Consider the following 19510-nt stretch of genomic DNA (forward strand, 5'->3'; position numbering starts at 1 on the left):
CCCATTTGGACTTTGTTCAGATTTGCATGCCACTGCACTGGGCAGGGCTTGGTGGGGATGGGTGGGTGGATGGGGCAGCCCCTCCCTCCCCTGGGACCAGCCTGTTCCTGGAACAGCAAGGCAGAGGTGAGGGCTAGGTGAGAATGTACAGGGATCCGACTGGCCATTCCTTGTGGATAGAGGTAGGTGTTGGGGACAGACTGGTTGAGACAACCCTAGGTGAGCCTGTGCCCTGCCCCACCTGGGGCAGCCCCTTCCGCCTTCCCTCCCTGGGAGCCCAAGTCTGAGCTCCTGTTCCAAGCTTTCCAGAGATACTAGGCATGGACGACCCCCATCTGTGGCTGTCATAGCAGGGCTGGGGGTTGGTGCTCCTGGAGTGGCCACCATCTACCCCAACCCCACCTCTATGGGTCCCTCCCAGCCCTTGGGGGTCTGTGTGCTCCCCAAACTTGCCCACTTTGCATTTCCTGGGCATTCCATATAAGTGGAAGCACACACATGGCACTTTCTGTCTGGCTTCTTCCACTCAGTATGTTTTCAAGGTTCGCCCATGTAGCATGTGTCACAATTTCATTCTTTAGGGTCCAATAAGCATCCCTATGGGCCTGTTAACAGACCTCATTTATGGGCCACAATTTGTGTCCATTCACTACTGAGAATAGCACTGCGATGGACGTACCTTCACCATCTCTGGGGGCGGTGTTTATTTCTCTTGGGTGCATGTTGGGGTCTGTTGTAAACATCCTGGGTGTGTGGGGAAATCCGGCAGCACAAGCAGGGAAACCAGGCCCCAAACCCACCCGCCCGCTGGCATTTTCATGTGCTCCTCCCAGCCTCTTGGGGCCCCCCCACCCCTGGCCGTGCCCTGAACTCGGGGACTCAGGACTGAGCTGCCAGGGAGATCACCTTGGAACAGCGGCCACGCAGGGCCCAGGTTGTGCCGTCCAGCAGAGCCCACCTCACGCCTGGATCTGCAGCCCTGGGTCCAGGCATGGTACCCACTGACATGGGCCAGCGGGCTAGGCCAGGCTGCTGTGTGCATGGCGGGCAGCAGGGCTGTCAGGAGCCCGACAGGAGTGTCCAGAGCGTGAGCTCGATCCAGTGGGGCCGGAAGCAGCAGATCCCCCAGGCCAGGTACAGGGGGATGGGAGAAGGTGGGGGACATACAGAGGCCCTGCCTGAAGGCCACAGCCCAGCCAGGCACCTGGGGATGCCCAAGAGGGATCAGGCTTCACTGGGAGGGAGCCGGACAGCCGCCTGGCACGCCCAGCAAAGGCCTGTCCCGGGCCTGAGGGTGAGGCCTGCCTGCCATCCCTGCAGATATGGGGGGGGCCACACGTGAGGCCACCTTCCAAGTGGAGCCCCTGCTCATCTTCACCCTGAAACCGCGCAGCAGCTGCCAACAGGCTGGGAACGCGTAGGGCTGTGCCAGCCCCTGGGGTCTCCATGTAGAGGGTGCAGTGCCACTGCTCTGTCCACTGAGGTCCGTGCCGGCCTTACGTGGGGTCACCATGCACAAAGCAAGGGTTTAAAATCTGGGCAGGTCTGGGGGCTGGGAACTATGGGGGCCAAAGATTCCCCTTCACCTTTGACCTCAGTCCAAAGTGCTGAGCAAGGTCCAGGCAGCTAGCCTCCCCCCCACACAGCCGAGCAACGCCCAAAGGGAAGGGGCAGTGGATAGGCCTGGGCACAACTCGTACTACAAGAAACAAATTCCAGTGCCTCCCCGCTTCCCTGCCCACCCACCCATCACGGTCATCCTTGCTCCCAGGGAGGCTCAGCACCCCTCACCTGGGTGCACGGGGACAGGCAGAGGGGGAGACCAGAGGGGCCAAGACCCCCGGAATGCCCACAGCCCACTGACTGCATGCCGGCTCTTCACGGGGTCTGAGCCCTACCCACAGCCAGTGCAGCACCTGATGGCTCTCGCCTCCCCAGAGCCGACACCCCTCAGGGCTGGTCCCTGGAGGCCTCCACAATTCCACCGGCCTGGTCAGGGTATATGAGTCGTTCTTGGGCTGTCACGGAGGCAGGGTGCCTGGAGGCCTGAGGATTCCGGCTGCCTCTGGGGACAGCTGGGCCATCTGGAGGCAATAGGGCCACTGACAGGCGGGCTCAGCAGGGACTGCCTCACTTCCTGTAGGACAAACACCAGCACCCGCCCATTACATGCGACGGACAGACGGACATGACCCAGCCAAGGGGCTGCCCACCAGCCCAGCCCCAGACGCCCGCCCTGGTCCCATCCGGGCCTCACCGGCTGCCACAGAGGAAGAGCAGACTGTGGACGGCCGGGACGGTGGAGCCGGCGTTCTGGCCTGTGACGAGGTGGCGGTCCAGCACAACATGCATGGCATCAGGCTCACTGGCTGCAGGAGGCCCAAGGGCCGGAAGGCACAGGCTGCAGCAGCACCGCCATAGGCCAGGCGCCACCCCCGGACCCACCCCCACCCACCCTGAGGGCCAGTGACCGAGGTGTGCTGGACACTGCTCCGGGAGGCTGGTCTGGCCAGTGTCACCCCCGCCCAGCTCACCACTAAAGCTGGCGCCAGCGTCCTTCACGAAGTCCTCCACAACAAGGGGCAGGCGGGCAAAGCCAGGTGCCCGGACGAGCTCGTACACGGAGGGCTGTGGAGGGAGGGGCACGTGCCTCAGGGGCAGGTGGCTCCAAACCAAGGCCAAGGGCCATGCCCTCCATCTGGGGTGGGTGTGTGTGTCACTGCTTGGAGCTCAGGGGCTGCTAAGGTGGGAGGGGACAATGGCAGGGACCTCCCACTGCGGGGCTTTGGGGGCACAAGAGTGGCCAGAATGAACCCCGCAGTGAGCGGGAGGGCTGGGGGTGGGGCACAAGGCCATGGGAGGAGGGGCTGGGGGTCATGGCTCCTGCTCACCCTCTTGTCCTCTCCTGAACCTGGGCCAGGGCCCAGCCTTGGGCAGCCAGGCCTCAGGCCTCCCACAGGTCTGCCCTAGGGACCTCACTCGGGTCTCCTCAGTGCCAGGTGCCCCTTCCCAGCCTGAGTGCTGAACAGGTCCAGGCTCAGTCCTGGGCCCCACCCACCAGGCCCTCCGCCCTCATGGCAGACCTACCTCCTGACAGGCACAAAAGCAAGGGCTGGACCCAATCCCCACTCCCCTCTGCTCCCCTCCAGCCGTATTCCCTCCCCACACACACAGCCAGCTCAGCAAACCTGGGCTGTGGGGGGGGAGGATGGGGGTGAGGTGCAGGGTCCATTTTCACCCACAGCCTGTATGGCGGCCTTCAGGGACTCCCAGCAGGGAAGGCCAAGGAGGGGACAACACACAGCACAGACAACTGCCAGCCTGGTGCCGAATTTCTCAATTCCCATCTGGGCAAGTGACTGCCACCAGTGCCAGAGGTGACCGTGGGTCCCCCAAGGGTCCCAGCCCGTCCCTATGCTTTGAAACCCGACTACTGCCTGGGACCCCTGAGCTGCACTCACCCCGGTCACGCTGTAGCCTTGGAACACCCAGGACCCGTCCTCATTGGTGGCAGAGCAGAGAGCGGCGACCCCGTGGCCAACCGCACAGATGGGCTCTGAAAGCAGCAGGCAAGGCGGGGCCTGAGGCCCTGGACACCCCCAGAGCCCGTGGAGGCGCTGCCCACTTCCCAGAAACCCCACACGGGCAGCCACTTCAGGACAGGCTGTTTCCAGCTCAAATCTCAAATTCTTGTGGCCGAGAAGCTAGTACGAGGAGGAGTCACGAGGGTGCTGTAGGTCCATCTGCCAACCCAGAAGGACTCCTCACCCACGGCCCCCACTGCCCCTCAGCACAGCCTGGACAGCTCAGGCCTGGACTCGCCTGTTGGCCAGGCTCACGGCCCAACCAGCTCCACTGTCACCGAGCAGCAGCCCACCTGGAAACTTCCCTCCTCCCAACTGCAGTGGGAAGGGTGCCCAGCCCTCCGTCTGTCCCTCGGGGCCTCTGGAGGCACTGTGTCCACCCTGCCAAGTGCTTGCCCTGGCTCTGAGCCTTTGCCCCAGAAGGCTGCCTGGCACAAGTGCGTTCCCACAGCTAAGGTGGCCGGGAACAATAACTGTCTGTTCCAGTAGTGCTGGGACAGGAGGCCCCCTTCTCACCGACAAAGGACACTGTGTGGAGCCCGGGTTTGTCTGCTGGTCCCCAATGAGTGTTGCACCCCCGCCCAGCAGACATGCTCATCACAACCCAACCGAGTGGGGCGGCCGGCCAGGTCTCCACTGCGCCTGCTGGCCTCAAAGCCCAAGCCTGCATGCTGTGCTCTCCTACCAGGAACAAAGCTAGCATCCTGCCCACCCACTTTAGAGGGGCCCAGGGCACACAGCCACCAACCCGAGGGCCAGGCAGAAGGCCCACAGGGGCAGTGCCAAAGGGCACAAAGTCTGGGGGCAAGGGGTGCCCCACCCTCATGTGTGTGAGAAATGAAGGGAGAAAGAGAGATGGCTGAATAAATTTGTCCACCCACCGGTCAGAATCACCGAGGCTCTTTATATCTGAGGTGATCTATGTTTCTGGGTCTAAGACCAGAAGCCTGCACTCCATGGCTGCCACGCTCCACACAGGGATATTCCCACCTCCCCTCCGCCCCCCACTGGTGGAGCCCCCACGCCCCAGTCCCAGGGGTCACCTACTGTTCTCGGAGCGGAAGTGCTGCAAGATGCGGGCCAGGGACCCACTGCTGGCCAGGTCGGCCAGGGCCCCGGGACAGCTGGGGATCAGGAGGGCGTGATACCGGGCACCTGGGGGAGACCACAGGCCGGTCAAGCAGAGCAAGGTCGCCGGCCAGGACCAGAGGCTCCATAAGGACCAGCCGGTTCCTCTCTGCTTTCACCGGCCAGAAGCCACCCTGTCCCTGTCCCTACAACAGCCAAGGCTCCCGAAGTCCCTGTACCATTTCCGACTGTGTCCCCATGTGCCCACTACCTCTCCCCCTAGATGGAGCTCAGACGCCCTGGCCCTAGGACGCAGGAGGCTCTGGACAGTCACAGCGCTTGACAGCATGCCCCCGGGGGCACAGGAGCAGAGCATGTGAGCTGTGGGGCCACAGCCCCCGGGAAACCCACGCGCCCCAGCCGCCAAGGTCTCGGGCCCTCACCGTCAATGGACTCGAGCTTGGCGGGGCTTGCGTAGGCCTTGAGGCGGAAGTCCTGCACCCAGCGTGCATTGCTCTCATCCACGTCCACGAAGTCCATGGTCTTCCCCTGTGGAATGGGGCGGCCAAAGGTCAGCCCAGAACTCCCTGCTGGCTCACAGGGATGCTCAGAGCTGCTGATGAGAGCTGGGCACTGAGGGCAGGCCCTCGAGGACAAAAGGTACCCAACAGCCCAGCTTCCTCACTGAGTCTCAACACACCCCAAGCTCCACCCCGACCCCACCTGCCCCTCGCTGGTCCTCATTATCCCGCCTATAACGCAGAAGCAACTGTCCCACCCACCTGGAAATGTGCAAAGTTACAAACATATCACGTCCCTGCTGTGACCCCCAGGGTCCCATGCCATCAGAGGGTCGCAAACCCTCCTGGTCTCATGTGCAGACACCGACCTGCAATGACAAGGTCTCCCTTGCCACAGGTGGGGACAGAGCTTGACGATGCCACCGGGGTCCTGGCCCCTCAGCCCAAGCCAGCTCCTCGGGGTCACAGCAGCCGTGGGCTCGCACCTCTCCCAGGAGTAACAGCACTGTCCTGGCCTCATCCCCAGAGAGAGAGGGCGGGGACAGGGTGGCTGGACTTACCCCAGGGGTGACCACCTGCAGGTTGAAGGCAGAGCTGGCCAGCGTGAAGCAGTGGAGGAAAGACGGGGCTGACACACCTGCAAAGAGGACACGTCCCGGATGAGTGCAGGGTGACAGCCCAGGGGTCCTCCTGATCCCAGCCCCTCCCCCACCTCGCCTCAGGGCCCCCGGCCCCTCATCTCCCATACTCCCCCCTGTGACAGTGGGCTCTGTCCCCAGCCTGGCCACTAGAGGTCTTTCAGAAGGCAGACCCAAGTGTGCGGTTTTCTAGCGAGGCCAGGGAGGGGGTGACTGAGCCCCCACTCCCACCGTGTTCTGGCAGGGAGCAAAGCCCTGTCTGTGGGGCTGTGGCTAGTGTCCTATGGGCCTGGGTGGGGACAGTGTCTCAGCCCTTTCCTCACAAGGGCTCCTGTTTCCTGCCCCCATCCCAGCCTCCCAGCCCCCTCTTGCCCACAAGGAGGGCTCCTGCTACTGGGGGCTGCAGCCCCACCAGGGGCATCTACTTCTGAAGGAGCTTGATCTGTGTCTTTCCACCTTTATTTTAATCCTGGGACCCAATCCCTAACCCTCCTCTTCACGTTTATTCACTCTTATAAATTGTGTTCATTGTTAAGAGTCCATATGTTGAGCCAAAACAGTCTCTCAAAATCGTCCCTCTCAACTTTCCCAGGTTCTGTCTCCCCTCCCCCCCGCAGTTCTTCAAACCCTCCCACCTCCACCTATTTCACTGCAGGGCCCCTGAGGGATTGGAGGGCCTTCCTAGTTCACAGCGTAGTGGTCTTTTCAGAGCTGTGCCCCCACCCCAAGCCCTCAGCAGCCCCTCCCCGTGGCACAGCCAAGCCAGTGCGACTGCGACCCCTTACCCTGCTCCAACCAGCCACCTACAGAGGTGACCCCAACCTGTCCCTGCAGGACTGAACCCCACTCTCGATGTCTCCTCCCACCCTTGAACTGCCTGAGGGGGTGGGGGCAGGACCCCAGCTCCTCCTGCCCTCATTCTGGGCACACACCACTCAGGGCTCCGGGGGCTCAGCACACCACGACCCGCTGTCCCCTGTCCCTTGCCCACTAGAGAAGCTACAGAAGTTGAGAGACACCAGGCGCCACAGCCAGACCCCAGGTCCCCACCCTGGTCTTTACCTGCCTGCGATGCGACCCTGGTCTCATCACTCCCGCCCCACAGGGTGAGGACCCCGGAAGTGCTCAGAACAGCGCCAGGCGCCCTTGTCAGCTCATTCCTGCCACCCTCAGCGAGAGTGGGTGCTAGCAACAACAGCAGGCTGCTTGGGCCCCGCCAGCCGCTCCGGTGCCTTCCCCGCGTGGCGGGGCCGCGGGCCGCTGTGCCCCGCGCCTCTGCCGACCCACTGGAACCACGCGCTCCCCTACCCCGCCTCGTCCCGCGTGTGCGTCGTGCCAGCGGCAGCGGGTGGGTACTGCGGGACGCAGGCTCACGTTCACAAGGGCCCGGCCCGCGAGGCCACGCTGTGGGACCCCGGGCCTGCCAGGCCCCTCCCCACGCCCTGGCCTCGCCTGTCCCTGACGGCGGCGGCCCGTGGACGCGGCGCAGGAAGGCCCACGTTCTCCGCGCCCCCGGGTGGAGCATGTGCAGCGGCGCCTGCAGCCGCCACCCCAGGGCCCGTCTCCTCCAACAGAAAGCCGGGCAGCAGCGCCCCGGGCCCGCGCAGCAGGGCCACCTGCCCGCTGTGGCCCAAACGAGCGCCCTGTGTGTGGCGGGACGGCCCCGGGCGCCGCCGGGGCCCCTCGGGGCGCGCGCACCCCCGGCGCGCGAGCCTCACCCTCCGCGGCGCCGCTGGCCACGAGGAGGCAGGCGGGCCGGCTCGGGAGCCGCTCGGACGCCATGGGATCTGCGCAGCCGGCGCCTGCGCGTGCGCGGAGCGTGCGTGGGCGCAGGGCCCGGAAAACGCGGGTCCCGAGCCGCGGCGGCCTGGGGGCGGGCCCGGGGCGGGCCTGGGGGCGGGCCTGGGGGCGGGCCTGGGGGCGGGCCCGGAGCGGGCCTGGGGGCGGGCCTGGGGGCGGGCCTGGGGGCGGGCCCGGAGCGGCGGCCTGGGGGCGGGCCCGGGGCCGCGGCGCGCGTGCGCCGTCCTCGCAGCCGCCTGCTTCCCCCCCCCCCCGCCCCGAGGGGCCCCCCCGGGCTGTCGCGGTCGCAGGCAGCCCCGCGACGCTGTGTCTGGGCTCCGTCACCCAACAGCGTCCCCGTCGTGACCCCGCAGGGCCTGCCCGGGCCCTGCGCGCTGCCAGGCGCAGTTCCTCCCTCCGCTGTCCTTCCGCGGGCGGTGGGCGGGCGGTGGGCGCTTCCCCTGCTGCTCGCATTCAGGCCCTTCTGGAAGCGTCCTCGAGTATGGGCTGGAACGAGTGGCTTGCTTGTAACGAAAGGACTACGGCAGAAGTGATGGGACGTCACTTCTATGATTAGGTTACAAAACACTGGCTTCCGTTTGGGAATCTCTCACTCTTGGCCCTTGTTCGGGAGAAAGCAAGCGGGGAAAAGCAGGGTGTTGATAATAGCTCATGTGGCAATGAACTGCAGTGTCCAGGCGACAGCCAGCCAGGACCTGAGGCTTGTCAACTACACCAGGGAATCTGGAAGCGTCTTCCCCGCTTGAGCCTTGTGACGTGTGCAGTTCTGGTCGACGCTTTGCAGCCCTGTGACAAACCTGAGCCAGAGGACCAGCTAAGCCAGGCCCAGATTCCCAACCTACATAAAGTGTGAAATAATAAAAGTCTGTTGTTTTAAGCCGTTAGGCTTTGAGGTAATTTGTAATGCATGTTTTTTTAGTCTCATAATAGCCCTATGAGGTAATACCCAGCCAGTGCCCAGCGAGGGGAGAGTCAGGGAGGGAGAGTGAATCAGGAGAGAAGACCGCTGCCCCGTGCCTGAGGGTCCCTCCGTGGACCAGGGTTCCTCCCTGTGGATTCAGGCATTGAATAGGCCATCCCTGACAGCAGCCTCCCGTGCCACCCTCAGCTCTGGCATGGGAACACGACATGGAATGCCAGGGGCAAAGCACCCAGCCCAGTGGGTTTCTGTCCTGGGCTGGGGCTGAACCATGGATTCCCAGAAGGAAGCTGCCCAGTTTGTAGAGGGTGCGAAGAGCAGTGGGGGTGGGGCAGGGTCACAGGGCGGAGCTCAGGTGGACATGGGGGTCCTCTAAGGAGACAAAGGCTTGAAGGAGAAGCTGGCTGAGCTTCCAGGCTCCAGGCTGGGGGTGTAGCCAGAGGCCAGGGAGGGGTCAGCAGGTGTCCCTGGAGGTGGGGGCCAGGTGGATGGGCTCTGCCCCACCAGGACAGTTGGAGAAGACAGCATCCAGGGTCACTGGGGTTCCGCTGAGCCCCTGGGGGAATGGGGGTGTCACTTTCTGAGATGGGGATGTCTCAGGGGTGCTGAGTTTGGTAAGGAAAATCAAGGGTGCTGTTGGGCCAAGCTACATTTGAAGCAGTCTTTTCAGATTGTCCAGGAGGCAGTGGATGGGGGTGTACACAGGGTCGTCAGCGGGTGCTGCGTGCTCTTTAAGGCCTGGGTGAGGGAAAAGGGAGGCCCGTGGACAGGCTTGGGCCCAAGCTAGTGGTTAAGAGGAGTGACCCTGCCCCTTGGCCCCCAAAGTTCCCGCTGCAGCGCCCCCACTCCCAGTGTGGAGGGGCGGGCAGCAGGGTTCCCTGGAGGTCCTGCCAGCTTCTGCTCTGAATAGGGAAACCTTTGTCATGGGTGGGGACTGCCAGAGTGGGCGTGTCTAGGCGGAGGCATCCTTGGGGACAGCCTGCCTCCAAAACAGAGGTTCTGCCCGTTGCCTGGCCCTCGGGCCCAGGTCCGGAGGCAGGAGCACTCTGCCCTCCCCCACTGCAGGGCCCTCCCTCCACAGAGTGAAGTGGGAGCTGGGGCCTCCTGGTACTGGCAGGATGTTGGGACGGGCCAGGTGGGAACCTTGTGCCCGTGTTGGGAGGCTGGGGAGTTTGGATGGAGACCCACGGCCTGAGGTCAGATCACAGCTGGGCATAGCCACATGGATAGCTTTCTAGGCCGGGGAAGGTCTCGCTCTGCCCCGTGCACGTCCAAGGGTGTCTGATCTAGGTGGCCCAGCCCCCCTGCACCACCAGAGCGTCCCTAATGCCCCAGAGCTGGCTGAGCCACAGGTGCACGTCCTCCAAGAGCATGCCTCCTCACACATGGGGACTCATTAAGTCCTCTGTCTCTAGGGAAAAGGTTGGGGAAAGAAGCCAGCCTGGCAGTGACACTGAATCAAGCGAGGCTAGTGTGTGTGTGTGCGTGCACCTGTGCTCACAGGTGGTATGCACTGTCGCGTACACTTGGGGCCTGTGGGGACAAAGCCAGGAGTGCAGTTTCCAGGCTCTCGGCCTCACGTGGACAGGTGCTGGCTCAGGTAGTAAATGGCCATAAACTGTGATTGGCTGGCTGTCAGCTGTGGCTGGTTGGCCGTCAGCTGTAACCAGTGAGCCATTGGCCACTAATATAACTGCCGTGGCTACGCTAGCAGGAAATGGGGGCTAGCAAGAAGATGGTGGCTGGGCTGGCAAGAGCGGATTGCAGTTAGCCAGTGAGGTGGGTTGGCAGAGAAGTGGACGGCAGGTTGCAGATCGTGTGGCTCCTGCTTCCTGTGTCTCCAGCCCAGCCGCCAGCGAGAGTATAGTGGTCTGACTCCCCTACCTATGGCTCCGTAGGTGTTCCCTTTTGGCCTCACCATGTCCTGTGTTCTTATGTGGGGAGCGATACCAGAGACCCCGCATGCCACCCCGCATGACAGGGCCTCACAGGACACCTGCTGAGTGAGCTCGTGTGCCTGAGCAGGGAGAGCAGACAACTGCTCAGGGCTCCTGTGCGGGCACCATCCTGGGTTCACGCGTCATGCGTGCACGTGGCCCCGGTCCAGGTGGGCACGGTTGGCTGTGTCACTGGCTCCCGGTGTGGGCAAGCCTGTGAGGGTGCACACATTTGGCATCTGGAGACAGGGTGGGCGCCCGCACAGGTGTGGTGGCGGGGGCCTCGTTAACTAGAGGCTCACAATGGGTCTGGTGGTGTCCTGCCACTCCACGTCTGCCCCAGGGCACGGTGGGGAGAGAATGGACAAGATGCCACTGAGTTTCTGCCATGCCGATTGGACCCCACCCCCTGGCTGGGGTTGTCTGTTGCTGCACAGCTGGGCAGCAGCCCCCAGCCCCGTGCACCCCCAATCCTGCCGCCACATCTGCCCCTTGACCCTCACACCCACACCGCCAACAGGTGAGGAGCAATGCTCCTCAGACCCTGCGTTAGGGCCGACACCTGCCGCTGATGAGCACACCTGGGTGTGATCGGCTGCAGGGGTGTGACTGGCAGGGAACGCCTCCTCTTGGTAAAGCAAAGGAGGGCCTCTGGGGACCCAATAGGCCTGCAGCTAGCCTCCTGGGAAGGATCAGGCCTGAGCGGCCAAGGGCCTCCCTCTCCAGGGCCCATGTGGGGTGCCCCCTGCCCATCCAAGGCCCTTGCACAGTTAGCACCATACCTGAGGTTCTGAGTGGGGCTTACACACCTTCCACAGGCATGGAGTTAGGGCATCTTCTGCATGCTGTTCAGACACCTCACCACCCGATAGTGAGTGCCCAGTTGGGGCAGGTGAGGGGGGCTGCTGGCACAAGGAGGGGTTTGGAAGCTTTGAACCTGCCAATTGCCTTTGTTTAGGGACCTGCCACAGGTGTGAGAGGGGTCGCAGGGTGTGGTGTCATGCATCAATGAAGAGGTTTCCTTGTTTCATTTCTTTCTGTGGGAGTTTCTCATGCTATAGGCCAAGGATGGACAAGTGGGGGCCATTTCTGGGGGATAGTCTGCCCTGTAGGGCTGGCCTGTGCCACTGGACCTTCAGTCTCCTGGTCACCCCTGCTCCCTTCCCTGGCAATGCTCTCCTTTTTGGAGTATGCCTGAGCCTTTCCCTGGGCTCCTCTGCACTTGCTACTCCTCCCTCTGAAACGCTGGAACTGCTGTCTGCCTGTCAAACTCCTAACTGTACCTCAAAGCCCATGGGCACCAGAGGCACCGTCTGCTCAGTCCTTCCCTTCTGAGGACACCCCCACACATAGGGCTGTCCTGAGTTCTCCCTGGTATTTCCTCCTGACCACCGGGTGGACCTCTGATATGGAGGCTGGGGGTTGGGGTTCTCTCTTGTGTAAGGTGTGGGCAGCTTACGGGGTGCCAAGCTCTCCTTTGGCTGAGGCTGAACAGGGTGAGGTTTCAATTTACGACGACTGACAATTAAGATTGCGAACTTGTTGCACCGATATTGCTAATCTTTTTTTGGTATCAGAGGGATTATTCATGGTGAATTTGTACCAACTGGACAAACAGTTAACCAAGATTAATATCTGGAAGTGCTGAAAAGGCTGCATGAAAAAGTTAGATGAAACGACCTGACCTTTTCGCCAATAATTCATGGCTCTTGCATCACGACAATGCACCAGCTCACACGGCACTGTCTGTGAGGGAGTTTTCAGGCAGTAAACAAATAACTGTATTGGAACACCCTCCCTACTCACCTGACCTGGCCCCCAGTGACTTCTTTCTTTACCCGAAGAGAAAGGAAATATTGAAAGGAAGACATTTGGATGACATTCAGGACATGAAGGGTAATATGATGACAGATCTGATGGTCATTCCAGAAAAAGAGTTCCAAAACTGCTTTGAAGGGTGGACTAGGTGCTGGCATTGGTGCATAGCTTCCCAAGGGGAGTGTTTCGAAGGTGGTAGTGATATTCAGCAGTGAGGGACGGAGCACTTTTTCTAGGATGGGTTCGCAAACTTAATTGTCTGACCTCTTAGATCCAAATCCCTGTGAAAGATACCTGCCTGAACTGGGGAGCTGGGGGCAAGTGGCGGCCCCTAAAGCGCGGGACTTCTGAGGCCAGGGCAGCAGGCTAGGAGCACAGGGTCCCTTCACCCCCACTCGTGCATTGGCAGGACTATTGAGGGAACAGGATCAGATGGTTCCACTGTCTTTCCCCTACACCCCCAGGCTTGCAGGGCCTGGGTGGAAGATGTCAGCAGGTGGGCAGACAGTAGCATTTGTGCCTGGGGTGGAGTGATGTGACAGGGAGGCTGGGCCATCCCAATGCCCAGGACATCCGGACAAGGAGCAGTGGGAGCCAGAGGAGTGCTAAACGAGGCTCGTCTCAAACATACCTGTGGGCTAGGAAGTGCTGGGGCCGACTGCCAACCTACCCCCAGCCTTTGTTTCCATGTGCCATGGGTGGGTGCCAGGGGTAGGTCCCAGGGATGTCACTTCAGTGCTCTCTGCAACACCACAAGGCATACACTTCCCTCTTGCTGGGACAAGTTCTTTCGCTGAGGCCGGCAGGTGGCAGGCAGCATGACCCCTCTGCTCAGCAACCGTCTGACAGCCAGTACCGGCTCCACCTGGGTCAAAGACACCAGACGGAGATGTCCAGGCACACCTCTGCCTGCCCAGCCCTGGGACCTGGTATGAGGTTGGGGGGCTGGAGCTGAGGGCAGCTGAAGAGCCAGGAGTCAGAGAGGCCCGGCCCCAGCAGCTGGGGTGAGGTGAGGGTCCCGAGCAGTGAGTGACCCGCCACCTCTACCCTAACGGAAGAAGAGAGATTCTGGAGGGCCCCCCCAGTCCCATGCCCATATCTGGGGGAGAGTGGGCTCCCAAGGCATTGGCCAGTCCTCCCCCCGAAGACATACCATGAATCATGGTGGGGGTCTCCAAGAAGAGTTACACACTCTCGGGGAAGGAAGGGTACTAGAGAGGAAAACAGAAAGGGGACCGCACACCCTACCTTCTGCACCCTCGTACATGATGCGCATGCCCTATGAGGCCCACCTGAGACATGTGACGTGGGGGCGCGGGACCTAAGAAGCTGGTGCAGTTGCTCAGAATGCAGAGGCTGAGAGCGGAGGTCTCTGGGGAGCCCACACGGGGCCCTGGTCAGGGCAGGGCCTCCCTCAGACAGTGTGTCTGGAGCTGGCGCTGCCCATCTGAGTCCCCCGTTTTCCAGGTGTCCCTGTCAGCACAATTTGGATTAGCGTGCATTTTTTATACCCTGAGTCCCTTTATTTCTGATATATTGTTCCACCCTTAAAAGCACTCCTGTGACAAAGATCTTCAAAGCAGCCCTGAGTGTCCCTGGGAGTGTTTTTCATTTTGGAAGGGTCCCTACATCATTCAAGTGTGGGGTCTCAAGGAAACTGAGGCTCAGGGCCTCAGTTTGCGGGTTCCAACATTCCCAGGAGGAGATGCTGAGCGAGTAGGAATTAAAAAGGAATAAAGAAACAGGAGATCATTACATAATGATATCACAAAATGAGAGTCGGTGACACAATGTGGCCTTGTGGGGGGCACAGGCAGACCCAGGCAGCACCACTATGTGGTGGAGACCGTCCACTTCCTGATGCCAGGCCATCAGAACTGCTGACAGAGAAGAAATTACGTTAGGTCTCCAGCTTGCCTCCCACGCAAGTCCTAAGGTCCAGAAGGATTAAAGACCTAAGTATGAGTAACTGCCGACCACCTTAGGCTAGAACCAGGGAGGGTGTCCTTCCAACCCAGATCCCAAAAGCTTGCATGGTAGAGGGAACAATGGTGACAGGTGACAAACTCAGATTGTAGAACGTCCCCACTCAGGAAACAGTGAGAGGCAAGCCAGCCCAGGAGTGATGGTATTTGCAAAGTGATAGTATTTACAAAGGGTTAGTGTGCAAAATATAGAAACCTACAAATGAACAAGAAGAAGCCATTCCATCCAACAGAAAAATGGACAAATGGCACAACAGGAAAAGTCACAAAAGGCGAAACCCACATGGTCAAGAACCTCGTGAAAAGGAGCGCATCAGATCAGTGCAAATGCGACCTGGGAGAGGGGCTGCTGACCCGTGCAGACATGGCAAGGGAGCCATACTCCCACAGCCGACGCCCCCGGCGTGACGCGGGCAGTACACCGCGTGGCCGGCAATCCCACTGCAGGCGTGTATCCGAGAGGGCTAAAGCAGGTCGTGAACACACACATGCCCCTACGGCCACAGCAGCGCAGTCACAGCGTTGAAAAGGTGGAAGCGGCCAAGGGTCCATGGCTGGAGCAACAGGTGCACAAAATGTGGTCCCTCCACGCAGTGGAATGTCACTCAGCCTTAAAAAGGAGGGACCTGTGACACCCACTACAACGTAGATGGACCCGAAGGACATTGTGCTGAGTGAAATGAGCCAGTCACAGAAGCACAGATCCTGGGCGAACCCCCTTACATGAAGCCCCCAGAGCAGTCAGATTCCTAGACAGGAAGTAGGAGGTGCCAGGGGCTGGGGGAGGGGCACCGGGAGTTGGGGGCAGTTTCCGTTTTTGTAAAATGAAGATGGATGGAGGTGATGGTCGTACAACAGTGTGAATGTACTTAATGCCACTGAGTTGTGCACTTAAAAAGTTAAAATAAAATGGTACATTCCATGTTCTGCATATTTTACCACAATAAAAAGAAAGCTGTGCACACACACCTGAGACCCAGGGCGCAACACGTGCTACAAGACTTGCATTACCACTTCGTCTAAAGCTGCATAAAGTTGGAAACAATCTCCACATCCCTTGGTGGGATCAATAAATGAAAGGACGTGGCCTTGTGGTGTAACAACACCGTGTCCCAAGGCCTGGCCGGACTTCCTGTGGACAACGACAGAGCCCGGTCTCACAGACCTTTGCTCCCTCCCTAAAGCCCCTAAAGTGTCAGAAGGGTGTTTTTGTTGGTTTGTTTCTAAGGCACAAGCCACAGAACGAAGAGTGTGGGAGAGAGGACCCGACTGCCGGAGTGTGGCAAGTGACTGTCTCCTGGCACATGTGCACAGGGTGGGTGGGCTGCAAACTGGAGGGGTGGGCACTGTGTGCCCCTCCCGGGTGGTCAGCCACAGGCCCCGTGGCTTGGCGCAGCAGGAGCGGTAGGCCCACGTGGGGTGTCAGGCCTGTTTTGGAAGCTCTTGGTACTTACCTGGGCCTGACAAGTGGGTGCACTGACAGGGTGCACTGCTCTAGGAGGGTGGTGAAGGGAGGACCAGCTCAAAGGCTGCGGGGGGCAGGGGCCCAGGGTGACAAAGCCCCCAGGAGTGCTTCTGGGGCCCAGCTGGGTCTTACTCCCCAGCCCATGCCCTGACAGCCCGACCCACAGCTGGGGTCATAGGCAGACCTGGCCAGCTGGACACCAGGCCACAGTGAGCTCAGGAAGCTGTAGGTGGGAGGTGATGAGAGGAGAAAATCCCCCACCCCTGCAGCCTCCTCTGAGCCTCCTTCCAAGGATGGGGGCTCCCTGTAAAGAGAGGTGGAGAAAGGGTCCCTCTGCCCCTGGCCAGAGAGCCCAGCCCGAGGAGCAAGGTCCTCCTTCCCCAACCCACACCCTTGCTCTGCATCGTGCACTGTGGCTAGCAGCCTGGGCCTGGGGGTAACCTGCAGCCCCTGGGTGCCCATCTAGGGTCAAGGTGGGCAGGGAGGCCTGGCTGTGCCTGTCTGGGACAGCAGGGCCCAGAAAGGGCTGTAGACAGAATCCACCAGGACCAAGGAGGTGGCTGGGACGGCCAGGGAGAAGCACCTTTCTCTGGAAATGTGACCCCCCCACCCCGACGGGGAGCCCCTGCCTCTCCCGGCCACATGCAGGTGAGGACGCCAGCCCAGCCTTTAGACAGTAGTTTATTGTAGCCTCAGCCTCCACTTAGCCCAGGGTTCCAGTGGCCGGCTGGCCAGACAAGGGCACATCGGGTTCCCACAGTGCCCACCGCCACCCTCCCGAGCCTGGGCCAAGCTGAGACCAGATGCGCTAAGGAGGAGCCGCACAGCACTGTCTCCCTGCAGGCACAATGAGGAGTGGGCATGGGCGCCGGTCACCCACCAAGCGCTTCTACTCTACCTGTGTTATTGCATTTATACGCTTGTTAGACTCAAAAGACGCTGGGTGAGGCAGGAGGGGCCTGTGTGGGGCCTAGGCAGACACTACTCCACCCCCTCCCTGCCAGGCTCTCAGCTGCTCCCAGGACAATTGCCACAGAATGGGGAGGGGACTCAGGGCAAGAGGTGCGGTGGCCCCAGGCTCAGGAGCTCCCCTCGGCCACAAGCTAGAAGGTGAACTGTGGGAGCCTCTCCAGAGACTGGTCTTTGGGTTCTCTACCTACCCCGCTAGGGTGCAGGCAACAGGCAGAGGTGTTGTGGAAGCTCTGCCAATGGGACCACCTGCCTCCTGGCAGCCCCACTGCCAGTGGCTCACGCAGACAGACACCGCCCCCTCCCCCCAACTGCAAGCAAAGAGCAGAAGAGGGGAGAGTGAGACAGCCACACCCTTTAATGGCCCACACAGGGCTGGGCCAGGTCAGGGCCCATCCCAGACCCCTGCCAGCCTTGGGGGCTCCCTCTTGCCCTGGGGGCTCGTTAGGAAGCTGCTGCCAGGAAGCCCTCAGGACCACTGGGGCCCCTTGGGACAGGCTGGCACAGTGAGCGTGCCCACGGGCAGGTGGCCACATTCAGGGCCCTCCCCTTCCGCTGCCCTCAGATGCCTTGGCCCTGAGCCCTCTGCCCCGTCTGCCCAGGAGGCTGGGAGGGGCCTGCCCATCTCTCCGTCTGTGTGGACATGGGGGCATGTCTATATATATGTTACTTGTGTATGTGTGGGTAGATAGCTGTGTGTGAATTTGGCATGCACTAGACTCCCTAGTCTGTACAGGGACTGGCTGGGCCCCCAGCTGGGTACCAGCCATCATTTTTTCCGGGCCAGGAACATCACACCGAGAATCAGGGCAGCAGCTGCCATAGCCACCCCCCCAGCCACCAGCAGGGGCGTCAAGTTCTCGAAGGGGCATGGACCTCGGCCCCCGGGCCCCCCATTGGGGGCCTCGTCCTCCTCAGCCCCATCTCCAGGGCCCTTGGGCTCCGGGGATGAGTTGGGGTTGCCGGGGTCTGCGGGGGCCGTGGGGGCCGGCTTCAGGTTGCTATGGTTGTTGAGAAGAGCAGGGTCTGCCTTGGCCGGAGTCTTCTTGGCAGGTGGTGGGGTGGGGGCCGCAGGGGGCTCCTGCTTCTCCACTTGGGCCTCCTTCTTCCCAGGCTTGGCCGAGGGGGCTTTCCCATCTACAGCCGGGGGGCCTCTGACCTCAGCACCGGCCTGGGGCACCTTGGTGTCAGGCTTGGGGCTGCTGGCAGACTTCCCTCTGGACTCCATGGCTGCGGTGCTGTGTGGGGCTTGTGTGCACAGGCGAGTGGCTGGACCACAGCTGCTCAGGACAGTTCACCTCTGGGCATTACATGGGCCTGGAGGGAGATACAGTGAGGCCCTTCTGTCCAGCCCCCACCACCTTGTCCCTGTAGAGACACCGCCCAGTTCTCTGGACAACCCCCCCCCCCCCCACCAGGAGCCCAGGTTCAGAATCTCCTCTTCCAGGGCCTGGCCTCCACCCGTCCCCAACCACTCCCTGAGAAGCCTCTCCAACCACATAGGCGGGGCCCACACGGGCTGGGGATATGCGGGGTGAGACTAGCTAGAGGCCAGTTTCCTCGTCTGTAGAATGGTCTTGCCCACACATGTGCTATGTCCATCACACTGGCCCAGGCAGGGGTCCTGGACAGAAGAGTGAGAGCCTACCCAGCCCTGAGGAAGTATGCGGTCAGGGGAGAGGGACAGTGGCCAGGGTGGGCCTGGGCAGAGCCAACCGTATATCCTTCTCAGGAGGGGGACTGGGTCCAAGTGTAGGGGGTCAGGGCAGGGTGGGTGGGAACCTGGCCTGGGCTCTCTGGTGCCGGCAGGTGAGGAGTGGGCCCAAGGCCACCAGGACCTGGATTCGACAAACCTGAGGCATCTCCCAGGAGGCTGCAGAAACCAGGAGAGCAGTGACAGGCCTGTGCTTCCCGGCAGGCCGTCTGCCCCTGCCCAGCTCCTGGCGCCCACTCCCAGTACCGGCCTCACCTGCTCCAGCTCAAGGGCAGGGCGTCCTTCCGGAGTTGGAGGCCGCACCTGCCTCAGGGGACAGAGGGGATCCCTGGCATTAGCCTGGGGTGGGCATGTGCCCTGTCAATCAGCCTCAGCATGTGGGCCAGGCAGAAGATGGGGGTGTGGGCTGTAGGGAAGGCATGGCTCGGATCCTTAAGGTCCAGGATGGCGGGGGCGGGGGGGTGCACTGGGTGATCCCTCCCTGCGGACCTAGACACCACTGTCTGCCTCTCGCTGAGAGGGTGAGAAACCCCCACCCCTACCTCCAGGGAACGGGAGCCATGACAGCCCCGGTTGCTCACCCTGGCCAGGCACACTAACCACACCGAAGGTTACCCGAAGGTCACAGCATGATGGGGGTGTCCCAGGGAGCCTCAGCAACCCCTCACCCCCTGCGCTTCTGGAGGCGCATCCAGCTGCTGAGAGTCGTTTACAAGGGGCAGGTGGTCTGCCTCCCCCGACCTACCCTCGGGTGTTTTTAGCTCACAGTTACCCGGCCGCCCCCTCCCCCTCCCCGGGCTGCTGTGCCCGGGAGAGTGATGACCTTTAAGGCTGGGAACGGCCGCTTCGCCCCGCGGGCCCCTGCGCCCCCATCCCGCCCTGGCCCCAGGCCGCGGAGCCCCCTGCCGCCTTACGCTGATGCTCCCGGCTCTCCACCTCCGCGCTGCGCGCTCTTCCTGGGGCCACCGCAGGCGGCGGGCGGCGGCTGCGGATGCGAGGACTGGGAGTTTCCCACAATGCCGTGCTCCCGGCGCAGTAAATTGGGGGCGGGCCGCACCAGCGCTGGCTCCGCCCTCGCCCTCCCTCTCCCTC

General features: G+C 61.7%; 2 protein-coding genes across 7 annotated transcripts; both read right to left on the reverse strand.

Annotated features, from left to right (window-relative positions):
- Window positions 1-510: 510 nt before the first annotated feature.
- GATD1 (glutamine amidotransferase class 1 domain containing 1) lies at window positions 511-7630 on the reverse strand (the record flags this gene model as incomplete). Of its 4 annotated transcripts, none has more annotated exons than XM_081064423.1 (8): window positions 7530-7630; window positions 5734-5810; window positions 5096-5201; window positions 4632-4739; window positions 3462-3556; window positions 2535-2628; window positions 2258-2369; window positions 511-2137 (listed from the first exon to the last, which is right to left on the reverse strand). In XM_081064423.1, the coding sequence occupies exons 1-8, from the start codon at window positions 7591-7593 to the stop codon at window positions 2131-2133; spliced, it is 663 nt and encodes a 220-aa protein (XP_080920549.1). In that variant the 5' UTR covers window positions 7594-7630. The 4 variants fall into 4 exon arrangements, with proteins under 4 accessions (XP_080920549.1, XP_080920547.1, XP_080920550.1 ...); XM_081064421.1 differs by lacking the exon at window positions 7530-7630 and adding an exon at window positions 6874-7452; XM_081064424.1 differs by lacking the exon at window positions 511-2137 and having other exon boundaries at window positions 2254-2369.
- Window positions 7631-16400: 8770 nt separating this feature from the next.
- On the reverse strand, window positions 16401-19463 carry CEND1 (cell cycle exit and neuronal differentiation 1). Of its 3 annotated transcripts, XM_081061597.1 has the most exons (4): window positions 19333-19417; window positions 18674-18721; window positions 18558-18577; window positions 16401-18021 (listed from the first exon to the last, which is right to left on the reverse strand). In XM_081061597.1, exon 4 carries the CDS (start codon window positions 17930-17932, stop codon window positions 17474-17476), a length of 459 nt encoding a protein of 152 aa, XP_080917723.1. In that variant the 5' UTR covers window positions 17933-18021; window positions 18558-18577; window positions 18674-18721; window positions 19333-19417; the 3' UTR covers window positions 16401-17473. The 3 variants fall into 3 exon arrangements, with proteins under 3 accessions (XP_080917723.1, XP_080917724.1, XP_080917722.1); XM_081061598.1 differs by lacking the exon at window positions 18558-18577 and having other exon boundaries at window positions 19333-19433; XM_081061596.1 differs by lacking the exons at window positions 18558-18577; window positions 18674-18721 and having other exon boundaries at window positions 19333-19463.
- Window positions 19464-19510: the final 47 nt, after the last annotated feature.

Source organism: Rhinolophus hipposideros (genome assembly GCF_964194185.1).
Source record: "Rhinolophus hipposideros genome assembly, chromosome: 10".
NCBI classification, from domain to species: domain Eukaryota; kingdom Metazoa; phylum Chordata; class Mammalia; order Chiroptera; family Rhinolophidae; genus Rhinolophus; species Rhinolophus hipposideros.